The 20,000-nt window shown below is 39.6% G+C and overlaps 1 protein-coding gene across 4 annotated transcripts in view; it reads right to left on the bottom strand.

Annotated features, from left to right (window-relative positions):
• Positions 1-20,000, bottom strand: part of LOC137973924 (platelet-derived growth factor receptor alpha-like) — a 36,631-nt gene that overhangs the window by 2,613 nt on the left and 14,018 nt on the right. For 3 of the 4 annotated variants that reach the window (XM_068820821.1, XM_068820819.1, XM_068820822.1), the window contains 9 exons: positions 19,554-19,859; positions 18,839-18,980; positions 11,481-11,683; positions 9,966-10,150; positions 9,507-9,596; positions 3,599-3,853; positions 2,402-2,613; positions 2,249-2,289; positions 566-662 (listed from right to left, as the gene is read on the bottom strand). In XM_068820821.1, the coding sequence (XP_068676922.1) occupies positions 566-662; positions 2,249-2,289; positions 2,402-2,613; positions 3,599-3,853; positions 9,507-9,596; positions 9,966-10,150; positions 11,481-11,683; positions 18,839-18,980; positions 19,554-19,859 (1,531 nt within the window). The remainder of the gene's footprint in view (positions 1-565; positions 663-2,248; positions 2,290-2,401; positions 2,614-3,598; positions 3,854-9,506; positions 9,597-9,965; positions 10,151-11,480; positions 11,684-18,838; positions 18,981-19,553; positions 19,860-20,000) is intronic. The other variant, XM_068820820.1, reaches the window with a different exon arrangement.

The raw sequence follows: 20,000 nt of genomic DNA, 5'->3' as shown, positions 1-20,000 counted from the left end.
ATTAGCACAAAGACATAAGTTTTTTTTTTTGACCGCCATTGATGAATATGGTCTGCAGATATTTTAAATTCTTAAAGGCTTTATTTATATTAAGGTTTCTGTTCTTGTACCGCCAAGCTTTTTTATCTACAGGCTACGGTATTTTTTGCAGAAATAAAATGAATTAAATTTGTGTCTTGTATTTTTGAGTAGATCTGTGTTGATATGGAAGAAAACGAAACTAAGGCCAAGCCGACAGTGGTTTTGGACCTCATTTTCCAACTGCGTCACAATTTTAAATGTGTTAAATTGCATTTGCCCAAAACTAGTTTTTTTCTGTACTTATCTTACAGTGTCTTTAAATGTAAAGTAAATATGGTTCAAGTTCAATTAGTAATAATTAGCCGAGCGGGCGTGCCCCTTGATTTATGTTCAAGTGAAGCATTCATGTTTAACTTGACTGATGCAGGAAAGTATGAAAATAGGTTAACCACTCACTCTTCCTATTAATATCAAAACACTGCACCTTTTTCATAAAACTTGTTGCCTACAAGTACTTAGGAAAAATCACCTCCGTTTAACTTACACAGGGTCTGTGCACATGTCAGGTTTTTCCAGTCTGTAACCTGCTTTCAAATTCTGCAAGAGCTGTTTGTTCTTCATTAGTGCGTAAGGAGACCCCCCTGTAGATGATCGACATAATATGCATCAAGACAAATCATGAACCATAGAAAGGGGGGAGGGGGCGCTCTAATGAAAGAAATCCGAGACTAAGACTTAAGATGCAAGAGGTGAAGCAAAGATGATTTTCAACCAAGAGTTTAAAAGTTTTCCAACCGTAAATAAGAAAGCGAAGGACACATTCAGAAATGCAGATCCTATGCACAGAAAATTGGGAAGGAAGATCAAGGTCGTTTCATGGGCCTCATTCACGCGATGGCCATATTGGCAAGAGACAATAGATTTCGTACCCCGAACCTCGAGTTGAAATGTTTGGGAACGAGTTTCGGTGGGACAAAACAATAGTTTTCAATCCCTCGGGACTCAACTTGGCCCATTTCATCCAAACCAGCATTTGTTTTCCCTTTCGTTCGCTTGCTGCTTCAGTTCCTTATTTAATCTGTTAAACCCTTGGCCATTCCTACTTACTTACTTCATTTCTTTACTTGCTCATTCAGTCAGTCAATAAGTCAATTAATCTTTCGGTAGCAACTCAGTCTTTGTATCAGTCAGTACTTTCGATGGTTGCTTAACCAGTCGGATGGCGAAACTTGGTTCCTTCCCTCATTTGTTTAACTCATTCAGTAAGTCAGCCCGCAAGCCAGTGTCGGCAGGGGTTTCGTTTGAGGCTGGAGGCCGGGCGTTTCATCCAGTCATTTTCCATTCCATGTCCGGTACTTTGATGCCAATATTTGAAAGGTTTTGTTTCATTTTTTATTTTTATACATTTTTTTATTACGTTTTATAGAAAATTTGAGTGAACTCCAGCCTTGTCTGGGAAACTGATTCTTGGGTTCCAGAAACACTGGAATCCAGTGTTTCTGAATGTTCTATTAAAAAATTTCCTGAAGGGGCATGTTCCCAGAACCCCCCAGGTACCTAGCGCCTTTAGCGCTCGCAAGACGCGTTGCGGCGCCAAAAAATGTCACGTCTGAAGCTTTGAGAAATATGTCCGCTATTTTACAAAACTGTCCTGTCAAAACCTTGGTGTCGGTAGGACAACGTAAGTTGGTTAGTCAGCCAGGCGGATGGGCATCCTTCCTTTGTTCACTCATTCAGTTAGTCCGTCATGACAACGACGGCTACGAGAACCGGCGCCACATAACAATTGGTTTAATTAGCAAAAACACATACTTTGAAGTTCTCGTCCTGACAATGAAGTGAAATAATCAAATTTGAAGTTATGCGCAGGAAGCGAGCATTGGACGATATATTTTAAATTTTCTCTTCAAAAACCCACACCGTTCATACCAATTTTGTTTCTGGAATGTGGATACACACTTTCATTTCCGAACGACTTGAAATAATCGCGAAATTATTGCAATAACGGGGAATAATAGTTTTAGATAAAGTTCTCATAGCCGTCCTTTTCTTAAGGTCTCTAAACGAGTCCTTTTAACTGACACTGATCGTTATAACAGATAAATACAATTTGGAACAACTCTAAAGGTCCGGATCACAAACACGTTTGCTTTTCACTTCAGTTTCTAGCTAACAGCTCCATATATAGTACAATATGTTAATTAAAAGTTTATAAATTATCACTGACCAAGAGTTGCAATTTCCCACAGGACCACTCCGTAGGACCAGCTGCAAGTAAAACAAAACAAGTTAATACCTATGTAATCCATTGAATTAGTAATGCACTAGCATCTAGTATTTTGTATTCACTGACTCTAAAAACCCCAGACTTGATACTTACACATCGGTCTTGGTGGTAAAGATCTCTTCAAAAAGTGACTCTGGAGCCATCCACTTCACTGGCAGTTTCTTCCCAGTGTCTACTTTGTAGACCTCATGGTACAAGTGCCGCATCAATCCGAAGTCACCAATTTTGACTTTCTTGCCGTGTCCCACCAGAATGTTTCTCGCTGCTAGGTCCCTGTGCACCAGACCCTTCTGGGAAAGATAGGTCTGTAAAAGAAAAATGATTATGGCTATTGCAAGGGATTTGTGATGTAAAAGTCAGTTTTGAGGGCCCAAGGCACTGGATTCTTACAAAAATATCTTTCCTGGAAGAGTGTAGCCTCCTATCGCAGACTCTTTTTAAGGTCAATTGTTCCTCCCGCCCACAAGAACGCCACATTCCTTTCCCGTTGTAGGACGCTAACCAATGATTTTCCTTTTATTGTTAAGAATGCGACCAAATAAAAAAAGCTGTAATAACGTCCACTGAAATTTGAAACTTAAAAATTACACGCACTTCAAGGTGAAGGTTAACTTTTCTTACCATATTGAACACGATCTCTGATTGGTTGAAAGAGGGAGAGGAATGTGGGGTCCCGTGAAGCAGACTCTTGCAGGTGGGAGAAACGACTGACCCTAAAAGAGTCTGTGATAGGAGGCTAAGACCAGCAGAGATGTAACCGCCTATTTAGTGCTAATCCAATAGAAGTGCCACTCAACTTGTTTCCTTGAGGCACGTGTGCTAATCCTGGTGCCAGCACGTACCAAAGAGTTTTAATTGGGTTTTGCCGAGAAAGGGCGTTACATACACTTAAAAGAAACGTTAAAATATTATTCAAAAAAACGCTAAAAAACATTATGAGGAGTAGAAAAAATAGCATATCATCCACATATGACCATCCCAAACCTCTGTTGTATGAAAAAAGTCATTACAAAAGAGCTCAAAGAAGAGTGAGCTAAGCATTAATCTTTCAAGCAGATCTGATATTGTTGAGATGAAACCAGTTGAAACAGGACTTTGGGCTTGCCATGGTTTGGTTATGTAACTACTGATCATGTCATCAGCATCCGACACCAAAGATCGACAGTAACGCACGCAAAAACTCCGCAACTTGCTGAGAAAGACGGAATGAATAAGAAATTAAACGCAGGAAAAGACTAAGACAAATACAAAAAAAAGAAAGGAAGAAAAATCTGGCTATTTACCACTTACCATGCCACGTGCTACCTGCCAGGCAAGCTTTACTGGATCAAGTGGAGCAAACGAGTCACAATCCTCGTCACATTCATCAGCTGTATTATTAGTGGAGGCATCTTCCTGGTTTGATGCGGATGATGAAAATGTTACAAAGGGTGTTTCCAATTCAATAGTAACAGAAGCATCAACTTCGGTTCCGTTTTCTTCCACAGATATGGAAGGCCCAATGTTTTCATACAATATTGTTTTCTCTTCTTCTGTTTGACCATCCTAGATATATATAAAAAAGAGGACCATACAGATAACTTGAAATGAAATAAATGTAACTTTAAAGTGCTTATAGACGAAGTGACGAAGTGATCCTCGCATTTATCGTCGAGGTAAGTGCGAATATCGCTTCTTCATTTCGACAGATAACGTTAGTGAGTAAAACTAAGAAGGGGCCATTGCTGCCAGTTTAGTTGAAAAGTACATAAATATTGGCCATTATATTATATTATATTATATTATATTCAGCTAACCCTAACCGCAACGGTTGTTAATGCGCTAGAACGTTTCCTAGAGATTCTCAAAACTTCACATTCGTCAACATTAAAACTTAGTCCCCATGATGCAGTCCGGTTAAACAGACCGTACAGATCATTTTGCAGGGCTTCGCAGTCCTCTTGACGACGAACAACTCTATAACACTTCGCATCATCAGCATAGAGAGCCATACTGGTGCATGGGCTGACAAACTTGGGGAGGTCGATCACGTATAAAAGATATAGGAACGGAGCCAACAGGATGACCTGAGGAACACCCTCTGAGATCTGGAAATCAATTGCAAATAGTCCGAGAACCAAAAGAGAAGGGGACCCGAGATGCCGTACAAACCAAGCTTGTGAAGAAGACGGCGGTGTGGAACCGAGTCAAACGCTGAAAACCATAGTCAGGGTAGATCATATCGATCTCATTCCCTGCATCCAAGGCTGTCCCAAGGTCGTTTAGAACGGACAGAAGCTGTGTCGGAGAGCTGATAGTAAATCCGCCAGTTCGGGAATAAGTTTGGAGAGCACACAGCGTTCGCAGAGCTTACTGACGATGGAGAGAATTGAGATCTGCTTGTAGTTGGTGACATCGGTTCTTGGCCCCTTCTTGTGCAGCGGGCATATATTATTATTGGAGACTTTATTGAAATATCCTCAAATGATTTTACAACCTTTGCGGGCCTGTAGGCCTGGGCAATGGTGCTCATGTTACTATCCTATAAAACCTTATGACTATGGTCAATCTAACAAATTACGGTGTAATATTGTAAAACCAAAAAATAAAAGTAGCAAAATTCATAGAATGATCCTTATAAACGATAAAAAAGAAAATGAAATTTAAAAAACAATGCAAATAAGATACTATATACATCTTTATCATCCATAAACGGCTTTAACCAAAATCAAAAATTTGGTTTTATCAACGGAGTTGATAATGTAAATTGGCCACCGTACAGAGATTCTAAAAGCTGACGCTTCGAGCGTTAGCCCTTCGTCAGAGCGAATCGAGGGATTATGGGTTACGTGTAGTTTTTATAGTAGAGTAGGAGCTACGCTATTGGTGGTAACATGGCAACGTGAAAAATAGGAATATATTAGTTAAATAAAAGCGTTCGTTAATACCGTGAGGATTAAGGGTGCCGATTTGAAAGATGAATTTTTGTTCCAGATTCTTGCGGCTTTCCGTCGTACCTAGATGTAGGGAAAGGCCGCAGATAGCCATGTGTTTCTTGGAGTGGTTAGGCAGATTAAAATGGCGAGCGACTGGCTTGGATGCATCCTTGTCATTCTTCTCAACATCGCGAAGGTGTTCGCGGAATCGGTCACCTAGTCGTCTACCTGTCTCACCAATGTATAATTTATTGCATAACGTGCAGGTTATGCAATAAATGACATTTGCGGAGGTACATGTGAAACGATCGGTGATCTTAACAGATCGCTTAGGTCCCGATATCTTGCTAGTGTTAACAATGAAAAGACAAGTTTTGCATCGTGAGCGCGCGCATTTGAAAGTGCCGGGTTGCTCGTTAGTTTTGAGCGCGCTTCTAACTAAAAAGTTGCCTACGTTTTTGTCGCGTTTGAAGGAAATAAGTGGAGGTTGCAAAAAGATTCTACCAGTCTCGGGAACATTTTGGAGTAATTTAAAATTACTAAGAATGATGCTTTTGACTGCGTGATTATGAGGATGGAAAGTGAGGGTGAATGGAATTCTGTCATTCTTATCTTTTTGTGACGTTTGTAGTGATGACTGTCGATCAAATTGTTGGGCGCGATGATGGCCCGCTTTGACCACAGAGACAGGATAGCCACGTTTTTCGAAGAACTGGCACATCTCCTCTGATTTGCTGGAAAAATCGGAGTCATCACTACATAGACGTCGAAGTCTAAGAAATTGAGAATAAGGGATGGAGTTCTTGACGTGTGATGGATGTGACGATGAATACAACAAATAACTGTGTGAATCAGTAGGTTTGTAGTGCACACTAGTACATAGCACGTTGCCTCTAATAGAAACTTTGATATCTAGAAAAGCCAATGAAGTTTCCGAAATTTCCCAGGTATATTTAAGAGCCGGATGAAAAGAGTTGACGGAGGTTATAAATTGATCGAGTTCTTCTCTGCTGGATGAAATAGCGCCGATGCAGTCGTCGATGTAACGGCCGTAGAGTTCAGGTTTGGGGCCGTTGTACTGATTAAAAAATTGGTGTTCAACATATCCTACAAAAAGATTGGCATAGCTAGGTCCCATTCTGGTGCCCATCGCTACACCATTAATTTGTTTGTAATAGTTGCCGGCCAATGAAAAACAGTTAAGCGTTAAAACTAGTTCGGCAAGGCGGAGGAGCGTTTCCGAGCTAGGTTCTTTGACAGTGCGTTGATCGAAAAAGTGTTTAAGTGCTTGAAGACCTATACTAGTGTGCACTACAAACCTACTGATTCACACAGTTATTTGTTGTATTCATCGTCACATCCATCACACGTCAACTCCATCCCTTATTCTCTTATTCGATTTTTCCAGCAAATCAGAGGAAATGTGCCAGTTCTTCGAAAAACGTGGCTATCCTGTCTCTGTGGTCAAAGCGGGCCATCATCGCGCCCAACAATTTGATCGACAGTCATCACTACAAACGTCACAAAAAGATAAGAATGACAGAATTCCATTCACCCTCACTTTCCATCCTCATAATCACGCAGTCAAAAGCATCATTCTTAGTAATTTTAAATTACTCCAAAATGTTCCCGAGACTGGTAGAATCTTTTTGCAACCTCCACTTATTTCCTTCAAACGCGACAAAAACGTAGGCAACTTTTTAGTTAGAAGCGCGCTCAAAACTAACGAGCAACCCGGCACTTTCAAATGCGCGCGCTCACGATGCAAAACTTGTCTTTTCATTGTTAACACTAGCAAGATATCGGGACCTAAGCGATCTGTTAAGATCACCGATCGTTTCACATGTACCTCCGCAAATGTCATTTATTGCATAACCTGCACGTTATGCAATAAATTATACATTGGTGAGACAGGTAGACGACTAGGTGACCGATTCCGCGAACACCTTCGCGATGTTGAGAAGAATGACAAGGATGCATCCAAGCCAGTCGCTCGCCATTTTAATCTGCCTAACCACTCCAAGAAACACATGGCTATCTGCGGCCTTTCCCTACATCTAGGTACGACGGAAAGCCGCAAGAATCTGGAACAAAAATTCATCTTTCAAATCGGCACCCTTAATCCTCACGGTATTAACGAACGCTTTTATTTAACCAATATATTCCTATTTTTCACGTTGCCATGTTACCACCAATAGCGTAGCTCCTACTCTACTATAAAAACTACACGTTACCCATAATCCCTCGATTCGCTCTGACGAAGGGCTAACGCTCGAAGCGTCAGCTTTTAGAATCTCTGTACGGTGGCCAATTTACATTATCAACTCCGTTGATAAAACCAAATTTTTGTATACTACTTCCCCACCGACACTGCACCACAGTTTCTTTAGAAACTACCCCTTCATTCTTTAACCAAAGTCAGTTTATGAGAGAAACCTTTTTACAATTTCACAGTTTTGGGAGATGATCCACTTTTGCGAGCGTTCAATAGTTGTCTTTGCTAAGTTGTTATCCAATATGCTGGTAAGTTCTTCTTCAAGATCCTTGTAGTAAACTGCGAGAAAATCAAAGACTACTGTAATGAGCTTTACTTTATGACCTGGGTATAAGTTCTTAATACCTAGTTTTAAATCTATATATTTATCTTTCTTTTGTTTAGTTCTCATTGTGATTTTTCCTGGGTTGCATATTGTTCCTTCTATGAGGATCCATTCTTTATTCTTTTTGTCCAATACACTGATATCCGGTCTATTTGCGCCATTCATTGGACATTTTTCCAATTTCCAGGGTATGTCCCACAAGATCTTTGCCTCGTTATTCTCTTGGCTTGGTTGTGGATAAGATTGCTTGTACCACGGATTAGAATACTCAGATTCCTCAAATTTGTATCTTTCCAGTAAAGCATGGTAAACGGGGCATAGCATTCTGTCGTGTCGTGCTTTATACAGTGACTGTGCTATGTGAGAACAGCCACACAGAACGTGTGATACTGTCTCCTGATCTTTAAAACAGAGTCGGCAGGACAAGTCGTCTACTTGTTCGTGTAACTTTTGTATAGATCTTTGTGTTAAGGAGTTGCTGTCTAATGCTTGTATCTACTGACATGACTATATCCGGGATGTTTTTCCATTGTCTAAAGATGTGGTATGAATGGGCTGATACTTCTGGATCCTGCCAGTGTTGAGTCACAAACTTTCCGTTCCATGGCTGTTTCATGACGTCACTTTTGCGTTTCTTCATACTTGGTTTATGGATGATCTGTTTTATTTTCCTGGGTTCTTTCTCGTTCACTATTGTTACGTTGTCAGTGCCTTCCAAGACTGTTGCGCCATCCTCAAAGTAGCAATTGAGTTCTAGTTCTTCTGCATATCTTTTGCCATCGTTGAATACTGACCGCAAGTTTCTCTTTTCTTTTTCGTTTTGGAATGATTTGACTAATTTCATGTGTGGATCTTCACTGTTATTTATGTAATGGGCTACTTAAAGCTTGGTATTCTTGTACACTGACTCTATTTCAATCAATCCTTTTCCTCCTTCTTCTGATGGTAGATACAATAATCTTGTCGATTCATACTTATGCTTTCCACTGCACTCATTGCTTACATGTCCTGTTAATCTATCGAGTTCTTTAAGTTTGTTAATACACCAGTCGGTTGACCACATGTAGTATTGTAAGATAGGCAATGCATAGATAATAATTTATTATTATTATTATTATTATTATTATTATTATTATGCTGTTGACATAAAAGCTCAAATATACCGTTGCTAGTTTTTCAGCAATGATTATAATTGGTCACTACATCCAAAAATTTTACTAAATGTCGCCTGTTATCGTAAGCTTGAGCTGTAGGCTTTTTGCAAGTGCATGTCTCTCTGTTGATGTTCGGTAGTATGACTCCGTACGGAACATGCCAACAGACAGCAGTAAAACTAATATATAGCTTTAGCCAAGCCTAAAAGCAGAGCTCCGGGGTTCTTTATTCTTACAAGAAGTTAACTTGGCTTGAGACTGCAATCCAATCGAAACCCAGTACCTAGTGAGCGGTCAACTTTAAAACAAAAACCCAGCTGACCTCGATGAGCTCAAAACTTGAGCCCACGATATGGTCACGTAATACTGGTCACATTGGCATACATGGACGGGTGGACGCACGTACGGTCGTGGAGTACAATATCTTCTTACCCATGATGCTATACGTACGCGCCTTTGACACGCGGAGCTCCGCTATAATAAAGATGAATCTTTCACACCGGATAAGACCAATAGTGAAAGGATGTACCTGGTCCGTAGTTAAGTTCTGTTCCCTTGCTCCGTTGTACATCTCTTCATCTTCGTCAACGACGGTAGCTCCAACGGTAGATATTTTTATCTGCGTGGACGAAATCAGGGCCAAGTTGTTAGAAGCGAGATAACTTCACATCTCCAAAAAACAAAACGATGTTGGAACAGTCCGAACTAAAACGCAGGTGTAATGAGTTTTGGCTTGCCATCTTTTAATTGTATGTTTGCTTGAGTCTACGATACTGGTTTGTTGTTGTTGTTGTTGTTGTTTCTTTTCAAACAAAAAATGAGAAACTTTTTAGCAACTACGGGACACCACGTTAAAGACTGACAAAAAAATTGGATGTGGCGAGATAAGATAAAGGAAATACTGTCCTGTTATAACTTACAAGTGCACCCTAGGTAAGTGTACTAGAAAAAGATCTACTTCCTGTTATTAGGGAGGAAAGCATATTACCTTGCTTCTCTTCGCTCTCAACCACTGAAGTAAGTCGCCATGAGGAATGTACTCGACAATCAGACGAAGTGGAGTAGCTGTGGTCCAACAGCCCACGAAATTCAGTACGTTCAGATTCTTCCCCACTACCTTCATGGTCTCAATCACATCCAAAAATTCGTATTTCTGCTCTTCAGTGGCGTTTTCTTGAGAAAAAATGTCATGACATAATGTTGAACAAATCAGTGTCAAAGAGTAGGTTGCTTGAGGCCGGGACAAACTAGGCGATAAGTCGCTGCAAAAAGTCGCGTGGACAAGTCGGCGCAACAATTCGCCTTGTGTGACACGGTTAATTTTACAAAAATCACTGTAGCTGAGGCAGAATTTTGTCGCCGCCATTAGTCGCACGAATTCAAACGAGTTTGAATTCGTGCGACTAATTGTAGCGACACAATTAGCAGCGTTGTGTATACTTCCGGCAAAAAATAATGAATATAAATGAACCAATGAGAGAGCGTCATATGGTCAGCCATATTGAATTAGATAACTAATTCACATTCCCCTTCATACGAGATCACTGCGTGTGCACCGAACAGGCGTCGTGTCGCAGCGACTTGTTTTGCAAGTAAATTCGCTAGCAATCGAGGTATCATTAGTTTTTTTCAGCAATATGTTATTACCACGTGGAGCTATAATTTATACTCAGACAGAATTTTTCCGGAGTACTTCAGTGGCTTATACCTGGTAATATTTCATTATTCAATTTTCGACCTCGGATATTGCGTTTTTAGCTTTCTGATTGGTTCACTCAATCTCATTGATCAGCTCATATACTGTATGCCCTAATATGGAAAATGATTGTGTCAAGTGTTGCCAAGCTGGAAACTAATTGGCCTTAATTTCCAAATGTCCAAGCTTTCAGAAAGTAATGAAAATTTTATAAAACAATTATTTCATTCACACTTGTTGGATATGAGACTGGTTATCGCCAACTTAACACTACTCGCCTCATTGGCTGTTTACAATCTCATATCTGATGTGCGCTCGCGGAAAAATTGTTAAATAAAATTTCAGTTTACAGCTTATCGAGTCAAGGAAATAAATCACGTGTCCCTTATCCCTACATCAAGAACACTTTATTTCGAAGTCAGTCAAGCCCGTAAATTAGTCCTTTAATCGCCCTAAACCGGTTTACCCTTGAGAATCGTTTGGTGTTGCATGCAGTGTCATGACATGAGTGCAATCACGCTCATCGACATAAAGCTATAATTGTAATGAGATTCACATTAGTTGATGTAGGAGTCACAAGGTCACCCTCTTACCATGACGTCATCCAAAACCCCAACCAAAGAGCGATACATGAATTGAAGTTCTCTAGAACAAGCATTCAAATTTTTACAATGCAGTTGAAATCGAAGCGAAATAGTTGATGCTTGCATTGCGTACTTATTTACCTTAATTGACTCCCGGGATTCAAATGCAAGGTAATTACTTCGGTGTGTGATCCAGACAAGGAATAGACACTTTCATACCCACCATGTAATTCTTTAACAGCAACGATCTTGTACTTGAAATTTTTCTCACACCAGTCTTTGGTATTCTTGTTAAAGAACTCCAATCCGTCGATCAATTTGGCTTTGTGCACCTTCCCAAATGCTCCTTGATACACCTCTTCCAATGATTCTATTCTCTCCGGAGGAATTTCGCAGGACTTCAGTGGTTTAATATCCTTTGCTGTCCTAAAAAGAAACAACAACACAAAGTAACAACATCAATTACAGCTATCCAGATGTGGAAAAGGTTTCAGTAAGTTATGGGACTCACGCAACGTCACAACAAATTTTATTTTAGGTCGCAGTTGGCTACGAGTGCTTTACCTTTGGACCATAAACAAAACAGAGCTTTCACAACAGCCTTTCTTGTTATCTTTTTGTTTTGTTTATGCAACTCTGAGACTACGCGAGACCAATCCATTGAGGCTTAAATGAGATTTGGGTCACAGATCATCATTTGAACAACCCTACACCTTTCCTAATGATACCCTGCAGCTTCGACCCACCCTTGGACCTTCTGATTACCTCACAGAGTTCTAAAGTGTGATGTCATAAAAAACTAAATTTGTGAAATTATGGGATTTTTCGGGGTATAGAGTGTTTTCACCCACACGTGAACAGTAACCTTGTTTTTCTACCGAAACAAAGGAAAACTTTTGTATGATACAACAGAGCTCAATTCCCGGAGAATTAGTTGGGGACACCAACATGGCCGCTGTTCCTTTGTTTAAGACACCAATGTGGCCGGCGTGATGTCATGTGAAAACACTCTATTATGAAATGACAACATCCAAAAGGCCTACTCGCCAAAAATGAGCATTTCAGAGCAAAAAAGTGTTTGAGATATTAGCCCAGTTATGCTCATGTGACAATGATCTCAGTCTCTTTACTGCTTTGCACTGAAGTGTCAAAATGGAGTATAAATATTTGCAATTGTACAGAACGAGATGTTTCATGTTAACCCCCGGGTTAATGAAATGAAGAAATTTATTTTTCGATGTTGACTCAGGGGTACTCTGAAAAAATCAGAGTGGCCATCTGCAGGAGTTGAACCTACGAGATTCCGATCACTAGTTTGGATTTTCTGCCACTGAGCTATAGGAAACTAGTGGAAGCTAGGCCATTAAACTACAATCATGGACAAGATCTTTGGAACAATTCAGCATTTTATCTTTCAACTCACTTATCGCATATTCTGGACTCTTTTGCAACTCCCTTCCGCCTATTCAATGTTGCTTGAGGGAAACGAAGTGAAAACAGTGCCCAGGACTGAAAGTGGACCAGTTTATGCCCAACATTGATTGGGTGGGGAGGGAGGGGAAAGCGCCTCAGTGACTCAGTGAAGTCCCAAAAATGTGTACTGGAATGAGTGTCCCAAAGGACTTTGTCCATGATCGTAGGTTCCAATGACCACTGTCCCTGTCCCACACCATTCCTGATTTTTTGGGGTATTATTTATTAAGATCATTTCAGGTCGAGGGATCATTTCCTCTCCAATTTGGGGATCATTTCCAGTCTAGGGATCATTTCCAGGCCGGGATCCAGCCCCTATTTAAGGCTTATGTGTAACAACTACATGTGCAAAAGCGCCTGATAAACACTTAAGCCAGAAAGAGTAGCCCAATGATTTTGAAAAGATCATTTCAAACAGCACATGGCTTAAAAGTTATTTTCAACAAGAATTTTCCCGCGAAATTTTTATTTCCAAACTATTCACATAAATAGTTAAGTATATATGGTAACCCATCGATGCGAGAAATGTTGGTTTTATAGCCATGACGTCATCAACCGTCCGTCCGTATGTCCGTATGTACGTAGGTCCACCCCTCCATGTATGCCGATGTGACCAGTATCATGCTAGTTTACAGCATACACCTGTCAAATCAAGGTATCCGCTGACCAGTGTCATGTAACCAAATCGTCGGCTCAAGTTTAGAGCTCAATGAGGTGAGCTTTTTTTTTAAAGTTGACCGCTGACCAGGCACTGGTTTTCGACTGGATCGCAGGTTCAACCCAGGTTTACTCACCAAAACATAAACGAGGCTTCATTTTTTGCGTGCTTCCAGTGGCTCAAAGCGGCTACACGGTCATACTACAACTATAGCTCTTAACAGTCACCGCTTTTCTTGTTCAGGTGGAAAACGGTTTGGAAAATGTTTTCTTTCTGCATTTTTCGATGGTTTCAATCCAGTTTTGCATATCATGATAGCTGTGGTCCACACTGGTGACTACACAGTTACTCAGGTCAAGCATCGCAGGGATATAAACTTAAAGCTCAGTGTTTATTTTTAATTTGTTTAGAGCTGCTTTTTTCTCTGAATTGCAATTTTTAGCATATCTTTAAAAGCTCTGATAAGGTTGCATGATGCCTGGAGGACCTATGACTAGAGCAGAAATGAAAGGAGAGAGACAAAGAGAGCGACAACGACAAAACAGAATACCAGTAATAGCTCAAAGTTGGTGGAAGAAGTTACTCCGCAAATTCTTTCCTTGGGCACTAAACCATTTGTTATTTTTACGGGTGCATATTAATTTTTTAAAAAGTGGTTTAATCGTTTTTTTTCTTTGTTCAGGAATGAAACTCGAATTTTTATTCTCAACTGGAATTAAATAACAATTGTCTGTACTCTTTTGGACACGAAGAAATAGTTGATTTGTTTGTTTGTTTTGCTCTAAAATGCAAGCGAACAAGTGCTTTTTAAATCCGTTTGGCCAACTGTTTTTCAATGATTATGTGCCTCGACAGTGACAAGAAAATTGTGCCCTTATGTTATAAACACGTAATCGCAATGAGGTCTAATAAAATTAGGGAGAAATATCACTAGCTTGTGTTTTCAGAAGTTTGTTTAATGGGACATGGGTTTTTCAGTGAGTGATTATTTAAAGCACCTAAAGGTAATTTGTTGGAGCGGATCATGTTTGAAGTTTCATTGTCCATTCTTGGATGCATTACCGTATTTTGCCAATTCTTGTTCCAAGCCAAGCTGGCGTGTTTCAGCAAAATACATCAAAATGTGAATGATCTCGCTCTCAGAGATAACGTGGAATAAAGAACATCAGTAAAACTCTTTTTTGACCTTGAACTGACAAAGTTTCCTCACGGTTTCTAATCTTAGCGTGATTCCTATTCGCTGGCTATTGACAGTTGACTCCGGAATGGCTTTTTTCCTTTTCCATTCGCTCGCTGAGGGGGGCTACGACAAAACACTGATCCCCTCTAAATTAGTCCTGTTCCGGGACTCCCTCTTACCCCGCCCTGAAAATGGGCCTGTTTTCAGGGCGGGGTAAGAGGGAGTCCCGGAACAGGACTACCTCTAAATTGACTTGAAATACTAATATATAAATTATTTTAATCAGCAAGTTAATCGGCTCACTTTCGAATTTCATGATGGCGGAACTAGGATGGTCGATCTGCTTCGTGCCATCGTTTCAATTCCTTTCAGCACACATGTTATTCCTCTTTTCCTATAAACGAGTGTTAAACGAGGCAACCGAAGAATTATCACCTGTTTTGCAGTCCACTTCCACGAAAAAACAAACAAAACAGAAGACACCTGTTTTGCTCGGGAAAATGTACTGAGAAAAGTGGTCACAAAAGAAAAAAACCGGCAGTTGTTGTGTTTCTAACTTAGTACATTTGTAGCGCAAGGTCGCGTTTGACCATTCCGCAATATGCTTTTCCCTTGTAAAAAAGTGAGTGAAGGTACCTACTTTATCAAGGTATGAAAATTATAAGGATCTACTTATATAATATATGTTTATATATTTAAATGCTATTTTATAGTTTTTATATTTTTAAAGCCATGTGGCACAAAGCAGATCGACCATCCTTCTGCCATTTTGAAATTCAAAGGTGAACCGATTAATAGGTAAAATAGGTCTTCGTGTATCATTATATTTCTTATTATTATTTCCAATAAATTTAGAGGGGGTCAGTAGGGGGTCAGTGTTTTGTCGTAGCCCAGCTGAGGGTGTGCTTGTTTTCTTTTAAAACCCATGCGATTCAAGAAAAATTCATTGTTAAACTGGTGAATTCCAAAGTAAATTTCATGCGAAAAACCGATCTCGCCCTCATCGCTTCATGATTCATGCAATGTCGGTTTTTTGCGTGAGATTTACCGTGGAATTCACTAGTTAGGTAATGAATTTTTTTATAGAAGAAAGCAAAGAAAATGATTTAATTAAGCAGTAACTGGACACACTAAAACGCAGACAATTCGAAAACCTCTCATTTTCACTAACCCTACAGGCAATAAGAATAAATAACCAGGGAGCTCCGCTTTTAGGCTTGGCTAAATCTATATATTAATATTGTTTTTTAATGGGATGTCAAAAAGATCAAACCGATGTAACACACCACGGGCAAGTTTTCAAGTTGCGTGTGTGACGCGTTTTCAACATTTCTGCACAGAATCGACAAGTATCACCACAGAAGACAAGAACATCATTGTAAAAGCCTATTCTATGCAAAAGGTAGGTTGTGGAGGTAATTTTGAGAGTGGAAAGCAAGTTGACAGCCGGAGGTAAGGCCGCATGGAATATTTCATTAAGTTAACACAACAGAAAGACGCTAACCCCATTTTGACATGAAAATCCTTTATTATTACCATAAAAAGCATCCAGATATCCTTGCTAGCCTCTAAAGAAGCTCTCTGTGTATTTTTTTGCGTGATTCCAACAAAAATTCCCTGGATTTCATCCCCTATGATGAGGGCTATTTCTGTCTCGCTCGATAGCGACTTTGGGAAGATCACAGCATGATGTCATTTCAACCGATTCCAATAAAAACTGGCCAGCGACCTGATTATCATTAGCTCATACAACAAACATTCGTTCTGCCAAATTTGGAAAGAAACGGAAGTAACGCCAACTTTCTAAAACAAATTTCGAATTCTCAGACTTGCCTGTCGCGAAAAAAAGTCTTGTAATTGAGTTGCATGGCCTGAAAGTGGGTAATTATGTAGAAATCCGGCCATCCAAATTTGAAAGTAATCGGAGCGGATCTTTGCTGTTTTCGATCTGCTAACATCAGAATCTGCCAACAGGCTAGTGAGTGAGCCCTAATTTGCATACATCTACTGGTCATAGCAATACCCGTTGATAACATATGCGCGGATGGTTATTTTTATCATTTTATCAGTGAAACATGCAGAAAACTACTGTAACAACACCATAACTAGAATTTTCTATAAAAAGAGACAATTATTAAAGGAGAACTGAAGGCTAGAAAATCAATTTTTTTGTGTCTTATTATTGTCGATATATAACTTCCTTTAACCAAAAAACCAGGAAAAATCCTTTTTCATCTTGAAAGGCCTTGAATTTGCCCAAAATCCTTGGTTGTTTTTCCAATTTGATCGCCCGCCATTTTGTTTGCTTTTTCTTCCGGTTACTTCCAAAAAAGGAATGCCCGCCGCCATGTTGTTACGTCATTGCGCACAAGCAAGGAGATGGTTTTCACTAAAATCTTCTGTTACCGTACGTAGTACTCCGCTTTCGTCTTCGTTAATATACATAAGTTTATGGCAGAACTTGAACCATATTCTTTCGATCCAATGTGAGAAAGTTCAGGATCCGAGGAAGAGGAAGCAACCGAAAGGGAACACTACAGAAGGGGGAATACGATTTGGTGCAGCTGTGATTTTTGCTTGAACTGGGAGGCCGGGACAGCAAGAAAAGGAATGCATCTGCTCCCACGAGATAGAGGAGCTATGAACAAAATCTCAGGTGAATTGATTGTATTCAAGAGGCAATAAAAACAACTTGATTACTACGAGATTCCGTTGGCTGCTATTGTTTTGTCTGTCATTTCGATTCAATTTGAGAAACTTTAGCTTACAGCTCTTGACTATTGACAGATGTGCCCGCCGATCGAGCTATTCGTTGTGTAACGCAGCATTCTAGCTTCACGACCGTGTGTTTGCAAAGAAAAGTGTTACAAACTGCCTTAGTGGAGTCTGAGTCAAGCACGTGGATTGTGAGCGCTTCGATTAATGAACATGTATGTAAACACATAAGCTCTGTTCGTAATTTTGCGAATTTCCAAACTTTAATTCAGCATCTTTATCATCGTTGTCAAGTTTATAAAACCCAGCTTGAAGTGCGAAGGCTATTCGCGAAATGACGTGCCCCAGTTGCTTGCAAAAACAACTTTTCGGTTCACTTCTCCGGCGCTGGGTTTGCCACTAAAATGTCCCGAATAAAGAAAACATAGCTTACTCACTGGGTGTAAATGGAATCGATGGAGTAGCAAAGTTAATATTTCATCAATTACATGCAATTATCGCATCGACCGCTGTGGCCAAGACACCTTCAAAACAGGAGAGTTCGAAATGATCCGTACAGATGTGACAGTGCTGGATATTTGGCAAGTTTTTTCTTCTAAATTCGGATGATCTATTCCTTGAGAAGGACTTCATTTTAAACAGGGAAACGATGAGACTTCTACTAGAACAGCCCACTATAGGGCACTGAACCATTTTTCAAGTTTCCCGCGTTCAAGCAAGTGTGCGCATTGACGTCACGCTTAGCGCCCAAGCCTGCTACAGTACAGCCAAAATGGCGGACTGCCATCAAGTGATCAATACGGATCTTTCTGGCCTCATAAAAACGTCAAAATGTAAGGAACCCCTCAAATACTCGATTATATCTTTTAACCAAGTCAAGTACTACAAATTTGGCGAAGGAAAAAATATTTCATTTTTATCTTCAGTTCTCCTTTAAATTGTCCACTGGCAAAGTGCGAGGATCACCTGTCTCAGTCGTCTATAACTTGCACTTCAAATAAACTGATTCATTTCATTTCATTTATTTAATAAGTGTTAGGATCTCGTTAATTAACGCCCACCTTCAAATACCTGTGTTTTTTAGGTGTTGGTTCTTTGCTTATCGGTCCACAAAAGAAAAACAAATATACATATATCACTTTATGTATTTTTTTTTTTAATCCGATGTAAAGGACTGCTACAGTTTTATTTTTTCACGCGCTCTCTCCGAAATACTTCAATTGGCAAGCGCTTTAAGTCTTCGTTTTGGTGTTATTTGTCGTTTCCGCTCTTGCTTATCTTTCGACTTGAACTTCACTTACTTGTAACTTTTCTTCTTTTTTTGGGATTACACTACTTTCAGTCAATGCAACTCCTGGACATCTCGTCGTCCTAAACGTTGCGCACATTACAGCCACAAATTGCCCTTCCCACTTCAATAAGCATTGATCAAAACACAATATGCACCTCGTTTTAGATGGGTATATGACCAATGAGAATATACCCCTGATGAAGCAGATTTCATTTTTTGCAAAGCATAAAAGATTTTTTTAACCATTAAAAAGAAAAAGCTTACCATTTTGCTGAGCGCTTCTTCTTTCTCTTTTGATAGCAAGAAAATAGAAAGCCAAGCAAAGATACACCACCAATGGAAAAACCAAGAATACTCGCCATCGAAAACCCTGGTCCACTGACATCTAATGGTCGGGAGAAAGTGGCTACACAAATTGAAAAGTTATTATTGGAATAAAACAATCAAAATTTTCATTGCAAGAGTTTTAATGGAACTCTTGGTACAAACATTGCCTTCGTCAATGTCGTCATCGCCGTCATCATCATCATCGCCAGATAGCGTTTAATCTGTTAACTAGCTACGTTTAAAACGAAGGAACAATTAAGCTAAACGATATCTGCTGATGACCTCACATGTAGTGAGGATATAAATTTCACATGCCGTGCAGGAATTGAGCCTGTTATTATAACATTTGTTGTTGATGAAACAACATCAACCACTATACCTAAGCGCAATGATAGACCTTATGCGTCTCAAATTTAATGCCATCTTTTTTCTATGAAACGAAATCCTACTAGTCTCTTGATATCTGTGGCTCTTTATGCCTTTTATAAACATGGCGACTCTATAGGTCATATTTAAATGAGCCTTTAATAATATGATAGAAACAGCAATACAGTTTCAATTTAATCTACTAGATCGCAAAAATGAAAAATAAATTTAAATGTAAGTCATCACCCTGTGTCGATCTTTCAAAAAAATAAATTATAACTCTTACCATCTTTCAGTGTTTTCACAAACTGAACCGAACTATTTGTTCCATCACCAGCAGAAGTGTACGCCAACACTTGCAATTCATATTCTGTAGATTCTTGCAATCCAGTGACGATCCTTTTGTAAACATCGTTGGAAACATCGATAAATTGAACATTTCGTTCGTCATCCGACCCTTTGCTATTAATAAACAACTTAAATCCTTTAATTATTCCATTTCTGGAGTCTGCGGGTGGTAGCTGCCAAGATGCTGTGACACTTGTAGAATTTCTTGCAGTCACCGTAAATCCACTTGGAGGTTTAGATGGAGCTGGATCATAGCAAAGTCAAGACATAAAAGAGATAAATCAGCTATAAAAATGGAGCCGTTCAATTATTTTTTGAAATTTATTGCTTCGATCATCAGCATGAAGCAGCAAAAGCATTAATAAAGTAGTGAAACATCCAATCA

Source organism: Montipora foliosa, chromosome 10, assembly GCF_036669935.1.
Source record: "Montipora foliosa isolate CH-2021 chromosome 10, ASM3666993v2, whole genome shotgun sequence".
In the NCBI taxonomy this organism is placed as follows: domain Eukaryota; kingdom Metazoa; phylum Cnidaria; class Anthozoa; order Scleractinia; family Acroporidae; genus Montipora; species Montipora foliosa.
Note: the sequence above shows the minus strand (reverse complement) of the source record. Positions and strands in the feature narration are given on the sequence as shown.